Raw genomic sequence first — 13971 nt, 5'->3', positions numbered from 1 at the left:
AGCTAGGTATGGAGCCAGAAGTTGTGAGGGAAACCTCAAAGTAGTAAATACTAAAACTCTTTGTAGAGTTTTACACTCAGTGTAAAGAAATGCAAAAAATCCTTATACTATTAAATCTTTACTTGTATAAAAACCGAAATTAGTCCAACTACTTTTTGCCCATTTATGATGATAAAAGTTGAAACAAAAACTCTCAACCCATTTTGTAAGACTTCTATTATAACATTCTTAAATCCAGTTCATATTGTTCCACAGAGTCATGTAACATTTAAGCTCAAGGCAGGGACACAAAATATGATAGTGAATTTTACCTTTTCTTAGGAAATGATAACAATTTCATTGAAAGTACACAATAAAGTGAATAGCCCCTTAAAGACTTGTGTACTTTATTGTCTTCAATAGAAAGTTCAAATATTTCCATTTTTTAAACCTCTAGAATATTATCCGGACATTTAAAATATTGATATTTAAGTTTACATTAAAGGACATCATACTCTGAAAACAGGCCGGCTTTAAATATAGTTTGATGGATTGTGGGGGTACTTACGGACAGATTTCTTTACCAAGTACCAGTTTCTTATATTTAAAAAAAATCAGCAAGATAGAATTTAAAAAATCTTAATTTACAATACATTGTAAACTGCAGACAGCAACTGTCACATATATCATAGACCAGCACAGGTAAAAATCTTTTTTCCGGATGTCTATAAGACTTTGTATCTTCCTTTATTTGTTGGTTGGTATGAATTTTGCTGTAATAGGAAATAAAAGATATGTCATCAGAGAAAGCAAAACAAAAAAAACAAACAAAAAAAACCAACCAACCAACCAACCAACCAACCAAACAAACCCAAAAGGAAATATTTAAGATCATTTCCTTTGCCAACTTATAAAACTATTGTTTATTTAAAACTTTAAATGTTAATATTACTGCATTGAGAAAGGAAAAACTATTCAATAACTAATGAATTCTCTGTTCACTCAACTACTCCTTAACAACTATGTTTTGAATCAATTTAATGGTGGTAGCATCTATGGGCACAAGATTTTTTTCGATCACTCCTTGGTGAACTAGTATTAAGCGCATGATTTAACAGCTGTTTTACTTTTTCCCTCTTGTTTTGTGAACCCTCTTTTCATTAAACTTCTAACCACCCCCACCTCCCCACAAAAAAAGGAATGCTCTGTGAGGGGAATTTTAGAAAAGCTCTCAGAATTACACTTAGAGAAAAGACAGCGTTTCCTTTCAAAGGAAATGTACACACGTAGGGAGTGTTTATAAGCTGCAACTGGCACTAAAGACACAAGGACATGTCTACCTCCTCTGGACAGGCAGTCTGTAAGGGGCTTTTTCCAAAATCACATTAAGTCATTGTTCAAGTTTAAAGACACTGACAACACCATGTGTTGGGAAATATGTAGAACAACTGGAATTTTCATACACTTCTGGATAGAGTGTGAATTGATGTAACCCTTTGAAAAACTATTTAGCAATACCTAGCCTATAATTAACAATTCTACTCCAAGGTATATACCCAAGGAAAAAATCATGCTAATATATACCAAACGCACATGGAATAATGTTCACAGAAGTGTTATACATAAAAACCAAAAATAAGAATAGCCCCCAAATCCAATATATAAATTAATTGTTGTATATTCATATAAATATTATATGGCCATGAAAATGTATGAATTATTGCTACATGCAATAACATGGACCGATCTCCTCAAAATGTTGAGTGAAGGAAACTAGATGCAAAACGTGCAAACATATGATTCCACTTATGTGGAGTTCAAAAACAGGAAAAACTAATCTATGATTTTAAAATTCACAATATGCGGCCGGGTGCCGTGGCTCACGCCTGTAATCCCAGCACTTTGGGAGGCCAAGGCAGGTGAATCATGAGGTCAGGAGTTTGAGACCAGCCTTGCCAACATAGTGAAACACCATCTCTACTAAAAATACAAAAATTAGCCAGATGTGGTGGTGTGTGCCTGTAATCCCAGCTACTCAGGAGGCTGAGGCAGGAGAATCGCTTGAACGCAGGAGGCGGAGGTTGCAGTGAGCCAAGATCGTGCCATTGCACTCCAGCCTGGGTGACAATGCAAGACTCAGTCTCAAAAAAAAAAAAAAAAAAAAAGATAAAAATTCAAGGTATGGTTTTGTTGGGGGGAGATGAATGGAGATGAATAGTGACAAGAATAGACACAGAGAAGACTTCTGGGATATTAGTAATGTTTTTTATTTCTTGATCTGGGTAGTGACTACCCTGGTATGCTTATTACTTTGTGAAAATTCATCAAACTATATGTTTATGATTTGAGTACTTGTCTGTATTTATATTTCAATAAAACACTTATTGAAACAAAACAAACGAAACTTTAAGGTTTTCACTCACCAGCCGGATCAGCTCTTCTTTTATGAGCCTGGTGATTTCTGCCTTTGCTTTCTGCACAGCCAGTTCATTGGCACCTGGTGATTGAGTGGAAAGCATATTATTCACATTACTAAACTTACACTGTGTTTACCCATATCACGGAGGTCCAGGAAGAAACACTGTAGGTGACTTTCAGAAACACTGTACTGCCTGCCAAGATAGCCATTTAATGCCTGGTGGAACATTACCCACATTATATAATAGCTGCTTATTATTTTGATTACTTTCAGAGTTTCAAATGTAACCACTGAGGTCATATTATGTGTTAAGAGTTCCTAGCATGGTGATTAAAAAGAGTGGAATAAAAAGACTATTAGCAATTTGTTCAGAAGATAGTAAGAGAAGGCTAAAGGGAAATATAACTTCCTTGGTTTATTCATTTAGCAAGTATTTATTAGACATTTATGATGTTCATTGAAGTCTACAAATGTTTCAGAAGGGTCTCGTCTGAACAAAATCTTTAAAATGAAAGGAGGACTAGCCAATTGGAGGGAGGAAAGATACCAGAAGAGTATTTTGTAAAGGGAATTACATGCATAATGGTACAGAGTTAAGACAAGCATGCTTAATTATTGAAGAATAAGAAGCGTAGCGTGGTTGGAAAAGGAGTGTGAAAGAACACAGCAAGATAGCTGACTGGATGAGGTAGGCTGCAGACATTCATTCACAGTTATCAATTTCATAAACATTAAGCACTCACCTCTCACATACTGTGAGACATTTAACATATAAAGAACAAATTCATGCTCTTTAAAAGCTTACAGACTAGAAAAACAAACTTGTAAAGATATCACAACAGGATGAAAAGGAAGTAGTTCACAAACTTCACTTTTAAATACCACTTTTAGGAAGCTTTTCCTGACTTTTAAAGGCACAGTTAAGTGTTTTTTTCCTTAGTGCTCTCACAATATTGTATTTATACCATCACAAGAGCACACTTTTGAGGTAGAATGGACAAGATATTTTTTCTGATGGGATGTGAACAGTGAAAAAGAGAAACAAATTAAGATATTAAGAGCTGGCTGGCAAGTGAAAAAAGGTAGAAGTAATAAAAGAATATATTGATTCCAGGAGGAAAAACAGGTGTTTTTTGGACAGTGATAATGGGTGAAATTTAATTCTAAAATTGCTGTAGCTGAGGTGCTCATCAGACATCCAATTGGAAATATAGATGAGACCAATGGAAATACGGACCAGAAGTTTAGAAGTGGCAGAGATTAGAGAGCCATCAAGGGTAGGCTGGGTAGAATCTGGAGCCAATGGACAATGCCAGTGAGTAGGTAAGTACAGATAGGCACCACATTGCACACTGAGAAGAGAAAAAGAGCTGAATCAAAGAAGACTAAAGATTGAAATGTCTAAGAATAAAAGGAGGACTGGGTTTGCAATGTAGAGAGCTATATTTTTATCATTCCATGTATTTTTAAAAAACACAAATTAGGGAAAGATTTACAATAAACGAGAAAATTTCCCCCCATATTAGAAATGAGTAACTTTTCTGTCCCCAGAGAGACAGAGACGGAGCTAGAAAGAGAGACAGAAACAGTTTCACAACAGGAAGGAAAAGGCCAAGAATATGGCTATGAAGTCATAGCAACATATCTAATTTAAATCCTATACCTCCACTAGCCACTAACCACAACAGTATAAAACTATGTGGGGAAGGTGAGTGCTGGAAGGGAAGAGAAACAGAAGAATCAAGACCAAAGTCAGACTGAAAATTACAACAAAAATGGAATTTAGGAGGAAAACACGTTGCTTGGTATGAGTTGGTGTGAAGCTTGTTGATATTTTTGTGCAACTTTAAAAAGAAGGAAAATGACACTCTCACCTAGATTTAACTGGAAAATTAATTTTCCTACTTTTGTCAGAGCCCGACAATTCGGACCAGTTTAAATTCTGACTTATGTAACTTCTTGTAATAGGTTACATATGTTTATAAGCAGCTATGAAAAAAAGGGCATTTCCTTTCATTGGGCCTAAAACAACTCTGGCTGCTTTTAAGGGATTCTCCACTAGTAAAAAGAGAGGGTCACAGAACAGGCTATATAAATTATACAGGCTGACTAGGCATGTAAGTCCTTCCTGTTCTCCTTCCCTTTGCCTGGTGGGAGGCCTGGAGCTGCTGAGCCAAACAGAGCCTCCAAGGAGCCAGCCGGGCAGTGGGGTCCCTCCAATTACAGAACTAGAAACAGATGACACTAGGCTCCTTCCACAGTAGCAACACCTGTTTTCATCCTGTTAGTGTTTAGTTGAGTTTGGAGTTTCAAAAACTAAATGATCCTTTAAAAAATCTAATTACCTCTGAAAATTCTAAAAGCTTTAGATCACTTAAATTACCAAACCCTAGCTCTTACTCAGTATCATTATATTTCTTTTTCTTTTTCTTTTTTTTTTTTTTGAGACAGAGTTTCGCTGTTTTTGCCCAGGCTGGAGTGCAGTGGCACCATCTCAGCTCACTGCAACCTCTACCTTCTGGTTCCAAGCGATTCTCTTGCCTCAGCCTCCCGAGTAACTGGGATACAGGATCCCACCACCATGCCCAGCTAATTTTTGTATTTAGTAGAGATGGGGTTTCACTATGTTGGCCAGGCTGGTCTCAAACTCTTGACCTTGTGATCCGCCCGCTTCGGCCTCCCAAAGTGCTGGGATTACAGGCGTGAGCCACCGCGCCCAGCCATTATCATTATATTTCTAGATTATCCTTGAGATTTGCTTTCAATAAAGTTGCCTTTTTACTGGGGAGGCTTGCTTAGATTATTATAAAAATTAGACGTTATTTCCTGAGTGTACATTGACAGTGGAGACAAATGACCAGAACCATTCTGGATGAAAGGAAAACTACATCGAAGCTGTGGAATCAGTGAATATCTCACTTCACATCACTTGGTAGTAGAGATGTGTTCTGATAAAGTTATACATAAATTGAAATTTGATATATCAATTATACCATACCAAGCAAATGCTGCATTTAAATTAATAAATGAATTACAAAAAGAATCCTTTTTCAAAGCAAATAATCGTGTCTCTCACCTACCTCTTTATAAGGCAAACATTTAAAATATTAATTTTGCTTAAATGATACCCATGTATTCAAGCAGAAAATAAAATCCTGACTCCATGTACACCAAAGGTTTTATTGCCACATCCTCTATCATTGTCTTCAGCCTGTATGATCTAATTAACACAGTAGCAAAGACCTGTCCAGTTCCAACTACAGAAACACAACAGCTTAAGTTTTCTCTGCTTGAAGACCCAGGGGTCAGCAACCCCTATTTCACTATGTAATAAGAAACAGTGTCACATGAGTTAGAAACATACTGGGTCATTGGCAGACCAAAAGTATTTCAGGATACACAAAAGGATGCCATTTTTAAACCTGACTTCAAATAGATCTAAGTCAGTTTCTCATAGTCACAAACATGAAGAAAAAAGTGTAGTTTGCCTAGTTCTGGACACACATCCTTTGTATGCCATTTAGAAATATGTATGAAACTTACCATGACTCAATGATAGAGTGGCAAAAACATGGAAAACAAACAGCTGTATTTGTCGGGCGTGGTGGCGCTCGCCTGTAATCCCAACACTTTGGGAGGCCAAGGCAGGAGGATCACGAGGTCAGGAGATAGAGACCATCCTGGCCAACATGCTGAAACCCCATCTCTACTAAAAATACAAAAATTAGCTGGGTGTGGTGGCATGTGCCTATAATCCCAGCTACTTGGGAGGCTGCCAGGAGGCAGAGGTTTTAGTGAGCCAAGATCGCACCATTGCACTCCAGCCTGGCGACAGAGCGAGACTCCATGTCAAAAAAAAGACGAAACTAAGAAATTCTCAGATAAACAAAACCTGAGTTAGTTGCTAGTATACCTGCCCTACAAGAAATACAAAAGAAAATCCTCCAGACTGAAGTGAAAGAACCCTAGATGATTACTTGAATGAGGAAACAATACTCATAACTACATAAGTAAATATAAAAGTCAGTATTATTTTTAGTTCGTAGCTTCTCTTTATTTCCTGTATGATTTTAAAATTACATAAAATAATTATGAATCTATGTTGAAGAATACAGAATGTATGAAGATGTACAGGTCTGGGCCCAGCATGGTGGCTCATGTTTGTAATCCCATCACTTTGGGAGGCTGAGGCAGGAGGATCACTTGAGCCCAGGAGTTCAAGAACAGTCTGGGCAACATAGTGAAAACCCATCTCTACAAAAAATACAAAAATTTAGCTGGACATAGTGGCATACACCTGTGGTCCCAGCTAAATGGGGGGCTGAGGTGGGAGGCTTGCTTGAGCTGTGACTGGGTCACTGCACTCCAGGACAGGTGACAGAACAAGACTCTGTCTCAAAAAAAGATGAGCAGGTTTGGGAGGCCAATGTGGGAGTACACGTGAAGCCAGGAGGTCAAGACAAGCCTAGACTGTAACATAGCAAGACCCTGTCTCTAGAAAAAAAAATTTTTTTCACTAGCCAGGCATGGTGGCACAGGCCTGTGGTCCTAGCTATTCAGGAGGCTAAGGATAGAGGATCACTTGAACCCTGGAGTTTGAAGCTGCAGTAAACTATAATCTCACCTTTGCACTCCAGCCTGAGTGACAGATCAAGACCCTGTCTCTTAGAAAAAGGTATACAGGAATTTTGTGTCAATAACAACAAAAAAATAGATGGGACTATATAGGAGCAAAATTTTTGTATAGTATTAAAACTAAGTTGGCATTAATTGAACTATGTTGTTATGAATTAAGATATTAATTGCAATCCACTGAGTAACCGCTAAGAAAATACCTGGCTGGGCACGGTGGCTCAGGCCTGTAATCCCTGCACTTTGGGAGGCTGAGGTAGGCAGTTCACCTGAGGTTAGGAGGTCAAGAACAGCCTGGCCAACGTGGTGAAACCCCATCTCTACTAAAAATAAAAGTAGCCAGGCATGCGTCTGTAATCCCAGCTACTAGGGAGGCCAAGGGAGAACTCCTTGAACCCGGGAGGTGGAGGTTGCAATGAGATGAGACTGTGCCATTGCACTCCAGCCTGGGCAACAGAGTGAGACTCCATCTCAAAAACAAACAAACAAACAAACAAAAAAACCTAAAAATACATATAGCAAAAGAAACAAGAAGGCCGGGCATGGTGGCTCATGCCTGTAATCCCAGCACTTTGGGAGGCCAAGGCAGGCAGATCATGAGGTCAGGAGATTGAGACCATCCTGGCCAACATGGTGAAACCCCATGTCTACTGAAAATACAAAAATTAGCTGGGCGTGGTGGTGCATGCCTGTAGTCCCAGCTACTCGGGAGGCTGAGGCAGTAGAATCGCTTAAGCCCGGGAGGCAGAGGTTGCAGTGAGCCAAAACTGCGCCGCTGCATCCCAGCCTGGTGACAGAGCTAGACTCCCTCTCAAAAAAAAAAAAAAAAAAAAAAAAAAAAAAACCGAGAAACGAGCAAATCAAAATGGCACACAAGAAAATATTACTTTAACACGGCAGGGCGCAGTGGCTCATGCCTGTAATCCCAGCACTTTGGGAGCCCGAGGCAGGTGGATCACCTGAGGTCAGGAGTTTGAGACCAGCCTGACCAACATGGTGAAACCTCGTCTCTACTAAAAATACAAAAATTGGCCGTGCGCAGTGGCTCACACCTGTAATCCCAGCACTTTGGGAGGCCGAGGCGGGTGGATCACAAGGTCAGGAGATCGAGACCATCCTGGCTAACATGGTGAAACCCTGTCTCTACTAAAAATACAAAAAAAAAAAAAAATTAGCCGGGCGTGGTGGCAGGCACCTGTAGTCCCAGCTACTTGGGAGGCTGAGGCAGGAGAATGGTGTGAACCCGGGAGGCGGAGCTGGCAGTGCGCCGAGATCGCGCCACTGCACTCTAGCCTGGGCAACAGAGCAAGACTCTGTCTCACAAAAAAAAAAAAAAACGAAAATTAGCTAGGCGTGGTGGGGCGGCGCCTGTAATCTTAGCCTCTCAGGAGGCTGAGGCATGAGAATTACTTGAACCCAGGAGGTGGGAGTTGCAGTGAGTCGAGATCGTGCCACTGCACTCCAGCCTAGATGACATAGTGAGACTTTTGTCTCAAAAAAAAAAAACCAGAAAAGAAAAGATTACTCTGACACAAAAAAGGCAGTAACTGAGATCTTTTATAATGCAGGCATTCACAGCTAGAAATTTCTCTCTAAGCACTGCTTTCACTGAATCCTGTTTAAGTTTCGCGAAGGTACTGAAGACTGAACTGTACATTTTTAACGGTTAAAATGGACAAACTTTTGTTACTTGAATTTTACCTCAATGTAAGTCCTAAATAGCAAAAGACTGCTACAGATTTTAAAAATAGTTCCAAATGGAAACAGTACAATCAAAAAGTAAGAGGTCTAGCCTGGCCAACATGGTGAAACCCCATCTCTACCCAAAAATACAAAAATTAGCCAGGTATGGTAGCACATGCCTGTGGTCCCAGCTACCCAGGAGGCTGAGGCATGAGAATCGCGTGAACCCTGGAGGCGGAGGTTGCAGTAAGCCAAGATCGTGCCATTGCACTCCAGCCTGGGCGATATAGTGCTAAACCCTGTACTGACAACAATGCTATGGTGTCAAGGAAATGAAGCCAGAACAGATGGTTCTATTATCTAGCAGTCTAGTTCTGTCTTGCTTCCATTTCACATGATGTCAGAAAACAAAAACAAAAACCACTTAAAATATCAATAACAAAGATGTTCGGATTAAACATAAATAAAGTGGGCTGGGCGCAGTGGCTCATGCCTGTAATCCCAGAACTTTGGGAGACCAAGGCGGGCGGACCATGAGGTCAGGAGTTTGAGACCAGCCAGGCCAGCATGGTGAAACCCCGTCTCTACTAAAAACACGAAAATGAGCCAGGCATGGTGGTGCATGCCTGTAATCCCAGCTACTCGGGAGGCTGAGGCAGGAGAACTGCTTGAACCCGGGAGGTGGAGGTTGCAGTGAGCCAAGATCGCGCTATTGTACTCCAGCTCTGGGCAACAGAGCAAGACTCCATCTCGGGGGAAAAAGCAAAACAAAACAAAACAAAAATCAAAAACATAAATAAAGTGTGACAGGGTGTCCTACTATGCAGTAGAGTAACACATCACAAAAAACAAAATAGGCTGGGCACATTGGCTCATGCCTGCAATCCTAGCACTTTCGGAGGCTGAGCGGGGGCGGGTCCCTTGAGCTCAGGAGTTTGAGACCGGCCTGGGCACCAAAACACAACCCTGTCTCTACAAAAAAGACAAAAAAATAAGTCAGGTGTGGTGGCATGTTCCTGTAGTCCCAGCTACTTGGGGGTGTTGAGGTGGGAGGATCACTTGAGCCCAGGACGTTGAGGCTACAGTGAGCTCAGATTGCACCACTGCGCTCCAGCCGGACAAAATAAGACCCTGTCTCAAAATAAAGAAAGATGGAAATTGCCTCTGGAATGAATTCATTCATGAATGTATGAAATAAAGTTAAAAACCAAACCTGACTGCTGTTAGATGATGTATTATTTATATCCATTACGTTGTGGCATTGTCTACTTGTTATTTTGTTAAAGGTATAAACTTTCATGGGCATAATTTCACAGGCAATATTTGCCTAGATAAACATTCATTAAGTGGACTAATACACTTGATTTACTTTCCAAACTAAACTTAGGCCAGAATATTCCACTTACTAGAAGCATAAACAGGTCAGTCCTTAAAATGTAAGTTTTCTTTTAATTTTCAAATTTGACTAAATTGCCAAAACTGAGTCTCGCAAACAGATCATTTATCTTTGCATATGTACTGAAATTCTTCTATATAAAGACCTCAATTGTCATAAGATTTTTTTTTCAGAGGTGTTCCTTACTTTCAGTTTTCTCTAGAATTGACCTCACATGCTCTTTGCGTTTATTACATCTACATCAACCTTGATCTAAATGCAAGACTGAAACAGAACTAACAGTACATACTTTCAATTGCCAAGTAAATCTTCCGCTCGCCTTCCTTGGGTTCTTTGCCAGGAGGGAAGTAGGTTCCTCTGATTGTAATTGCGGCTTCAGAGTATTCACTGATTCTCTGCAGAGCTTCCTTAGAGGTAACTTTCCACCTAGCAGTCTAAAAGAAAAGGTAAGGAAAAGAAAAATCACTTCATAACAGGATAAAAAAATCCAGGCGTGCTGACTAGGCTGGCTGATATATTATGGGGGTGTGTGTGTGTGTGTGTGTGTGTGTGTGTGTGTGTGTGTGTGTGTGTGTGTGTGTGTGTGTGTGTGTGTGTGTGTGTGTGTGTGTGTGTGTGTGTGTGTGTGTGTGTGTGTGTGTGTGTGTGTGTGTGTGTGTGTGTGTGTGTGTGTGTGTGTGTGTGTGTGTGTGTGTGTATATGTATACATATACATATATATACGTGTATATATATATATGTATACGTATATATATATTTTCTTTTGAGACGGAGTTTCACTCTTTTTGCCCAGGCTGGAGTACAATGGTGCAATCTTGGCTCACCGCAACCTCCGCCTCCCAGGTTCAAGCGATTCTCCTCCCTCAGCCTCCCGAGTAGCTGGGATTACAGGCATGCGCCACCATGCCCAGCTTATTTTTGTATTTTTAGTAGAGACGGGGTTTCACCATGTTGGTCAGGCTGGTCTCAACCTCCCGACCTCAAGTGATCCACCCGCCTTAGTCTCCCAAAGTGCTGGGATTCCAGGCGTGAGCCACCTCACCGGGCCCTATGGTCAATATTGAGATCATTATTGGCCAGGCGTGATGGCTCACGCCTGTAATTCCAGCACTTTGGGAGGCTAAGGTGGGTGGATCACCTGAGGTTGGGAGTTCGAGACCAGCCTGACCAACATGGAGAAACCCCATCTCTACTAAAAACAGAAAAATTAGCCAGGCATGGTGGTGCATGCCTGTAATCCCAGCACTTTGGGAGGCCGAGGCGGGCAGATGACCTGAGGTCGGGAATTCAAGACCAGCCTGAACAACATGGTGAAACCCCGTCTCTACTAAAAATACAAAAATAAGCTGGGCATGGTGGTGCATGCCTGTAATCCCAGCTACTCGCGAGGCTGAGGGAGGCGAATCGCTTGAACCCGGGAGGCAGAGGTTGAGGTGAGCCGAGATCACACCATTGTACTCCAGCCTAGGCGGTAAGAGCAAAAGTCCATCTCAAAAAAAAACAACAACAAACAAACAAAGAAAACAAAGATCATTATTAATACATACCTGCATCATAAGTTCATTTAGATCCTAAGGTACCTTGAACATACTCATAAAAATCAAATTTCTATTGTTATATCCTCCATTTAGGTGAAGAGTGAAGGAGTTATTAAAATGTTCATGGGTTTTACAGATGAGATTTTTCCTCCAAAGAAGAGTTTCTACTTCACAATAAAAAAAGGTTTAAACCTGTTACTTGCCTGTGGGAAGTCATTGATCTCTAATTCTTCTTCATATCTCTTAAAAGACTCATTCTGTCCACCATCCTGTCTCTCTTCTTCTTGTTTCTCTAAAGGCACATAATTGAGCTTGGCATTGATCTTTTCAGCAAGTTGTTCTGCAATGGTTTTTGCAGAAACAGTGGGAGCCAGAATGGTGCCACCTCTAAGAATTGCATTGGTGGCCTGCTGCATCACATCCTGTAGTTAAAGAAGACTTAGTTAAATCTCAAATGAGGGCAGAGACAAGAGTAGGGACCACACCACAAATTATTCTTTGAAAAGCTACTAACTTTATATGCAAGTTTAATAAATAAACACCTTTCTAATGCATAGTCTCATTGATATGTGTGATTTAGCAATATATATTTATAATGTAGTTTAATGTACCTCCTTGTGTATAAGAAAACTGGAGAACATTCAACTCTCTATTAAATATTCTACTAGATCATACAGATATAGTTGATAATTAGCTAACTCTTGATGTCAGACACAGTAAATATTTCCAAAATCATTTGCATACTCTAATTCCTAGGAGTTTACTCCAAATTTGAATGTTTGTACTACTACCATCACTGAGCTCCTTCATCTCTATGACCCAACCCAACATTACAAACATTATAATGACTGCCTCAAAAGCTTCAAAATAACAAGTAAGCTTCCAAGAAAAAGATAACGTGAAATATTTAAAAATCACATTTCTCCACTGTTTAAGACCATATTAATTTGAGTCATGTAACTGGGTGTTTGTATATCCAGGGAGTTGTGTGCCCAATAAAAGCAGATAAAGAAAAAGAGAATTATTAATACATCTTTAAGATTTTGTTAAGACTCATCAGAATACTACCCTATAAAACTACCTATGGCTAACAGTTAGAAATTCTAGAATAGACATAAAGTCCTCAGTTAATAGCACCAGAGAAATCATCCAAATGCAACGATCAAAAAATTCTGTATTGAGAATGTTAAATTCTCACAGACTCAATGTCTAGGACAACTTATTTACTTGTGCTCAACATAATTCCTGAAAAGTAAAATCAAAGAACTTCTTAAAAGTATTGACTGAGACTTGGAACAAATTACTTAATACCTGAGACTCGATGCCCAAATTCTTCTGGGCATTGATTCTAAGAGCCAATCTCTTAGCAATTTCTAATTTCTCAGCATTTCCTGCAGTTGGAGCAGGAACACTTGATGTTCCAGGAGCAGCCATATCCTTTACTCTCTTCTTTGAATTAAACATGCTTTCAATTTGCTCATCAATCTAGATCAAAAGGAAAAAAAGAACTAGTAAAAAACTGAATTAGAAATACCAAATTAAGTTATTCTACAGAAATAAATAAGGAATGTTTCCACCAAAAGGTTGGAATCAGATAGTTATATTTACACAAATCCTACTACACAGATCCATGGGAAAATATATCACCTATTTGTTAAAAGTCACATTTCATTTAAAAAATCAGTTGTCTATGGTGGGGAGAAAAATAGAAAACAGAGAAACAACATTGTATGAACCATGTCATCAGACTCCTGAGAGGACCAGAAACTTCATCCCTGTTCAATAAATGAGGAAACATCTGCTTTCCAGACAGAACAGCCAATACAATGCAGCTGACTTGCCCCAGGGCTCAGGCCTTGAGACCAAATTATACTGCAATGAAAGAGGCTGGAAGAAGGACTATAACTCAAGGTCAGTGGCCAACTAAAAATATAGTCAATAATTCTCAGAGGGAGTGGTATAACATGTTCCTAAGGCAAAGCTCTCAAAACTCTTCCCAACCCACAAAATCCAATTCGATTTGCCTTAAAAACTGGGTAACTGAACCAGAAAACGCTTATTCCCTTATTCCTTTGAATCAAGAAAGGAAAGAAATGCAGGCTGTTTCCCGACCAAGGCAAGCGCAATGATGAAAGCTCCGCTTTGACAGGAGTCACATGAGCCCTACTGCTAGGTGAATTTCTTTTTTTTTTTTTTTTTAAGACAGAGTCTCGCTCTGTCTCCCAGGCTGGAGTGCAATGGCGTGCCATCTCAGCTCACTGCAAGCTCCGCTTCCCGGGTTCAAGCCATTCTCCTGCCTCAGCCTCCTGAGTAGCTGGGACTAC

General features: G+C 40.0%; 1 protein-coding gene across 3 annotated transcripts in view; it reads right to left on the bottom strand.

The window, feature by feature from the left end:
• Positions 1 to 201: 201 nt before the first annotated feature.
• Positions 202 to 13971, bottom strand: part of DDX46 (DEAD-box helicase 46) — a 71291-nt gene continuing 57521 nt past the window's right edge. The window contains exons 19-23 of one of the 3 annotated variants that reach the window (XM_054489013.2): positions 12959 to 13132; positions 11851 to 12069; positions 10399 to 10543; positions 2403 to 2476; positions 202 to 752 (exon numbers count right to left, since the gene is read on the bottom strand). In XM_054489013.2, the coding sequence (XP_054344988.1) occupies positions 705 to 752; positions 2403 to 2476; positions 10399 to 10543; positions 11851 to 12069; positions 12959 to 13132 (660 nt within the window). In that variant the 3' untranslated portion in view covers positions 202 to 704. Of the gene's footprint in view, positions 753 to 2402; positions 2477 to 10398; positions 10544 to 11850; positions 12070 to 12951; positions 13133 to 13971 lie in introns of those variants that run through there. The other 2 variants (XM_054489012.2, XM_054489014.2) reach the window with 2 other exon arrangements.

This window comes from Pongo pygmaeus, chromosome 4 (assembly GCF_028885625.2).
Source record: "Pongo pygmaeus isolate AG05252 chromosome 4, NHGRI_mPonPyg2-v2.0_pri, whole genome shotgun sequence".
NCBI classification, from domain to species: Eukaryota; Metazoa; Chordata; class Mammalia; order Primates; family Hominidae; genus Pongo; species Pongo pygmaeus.
Note: the sequence above shows the minus strand (reverse complement) of the source record. Positions and strands in the feature narration are given on the sequence as shown.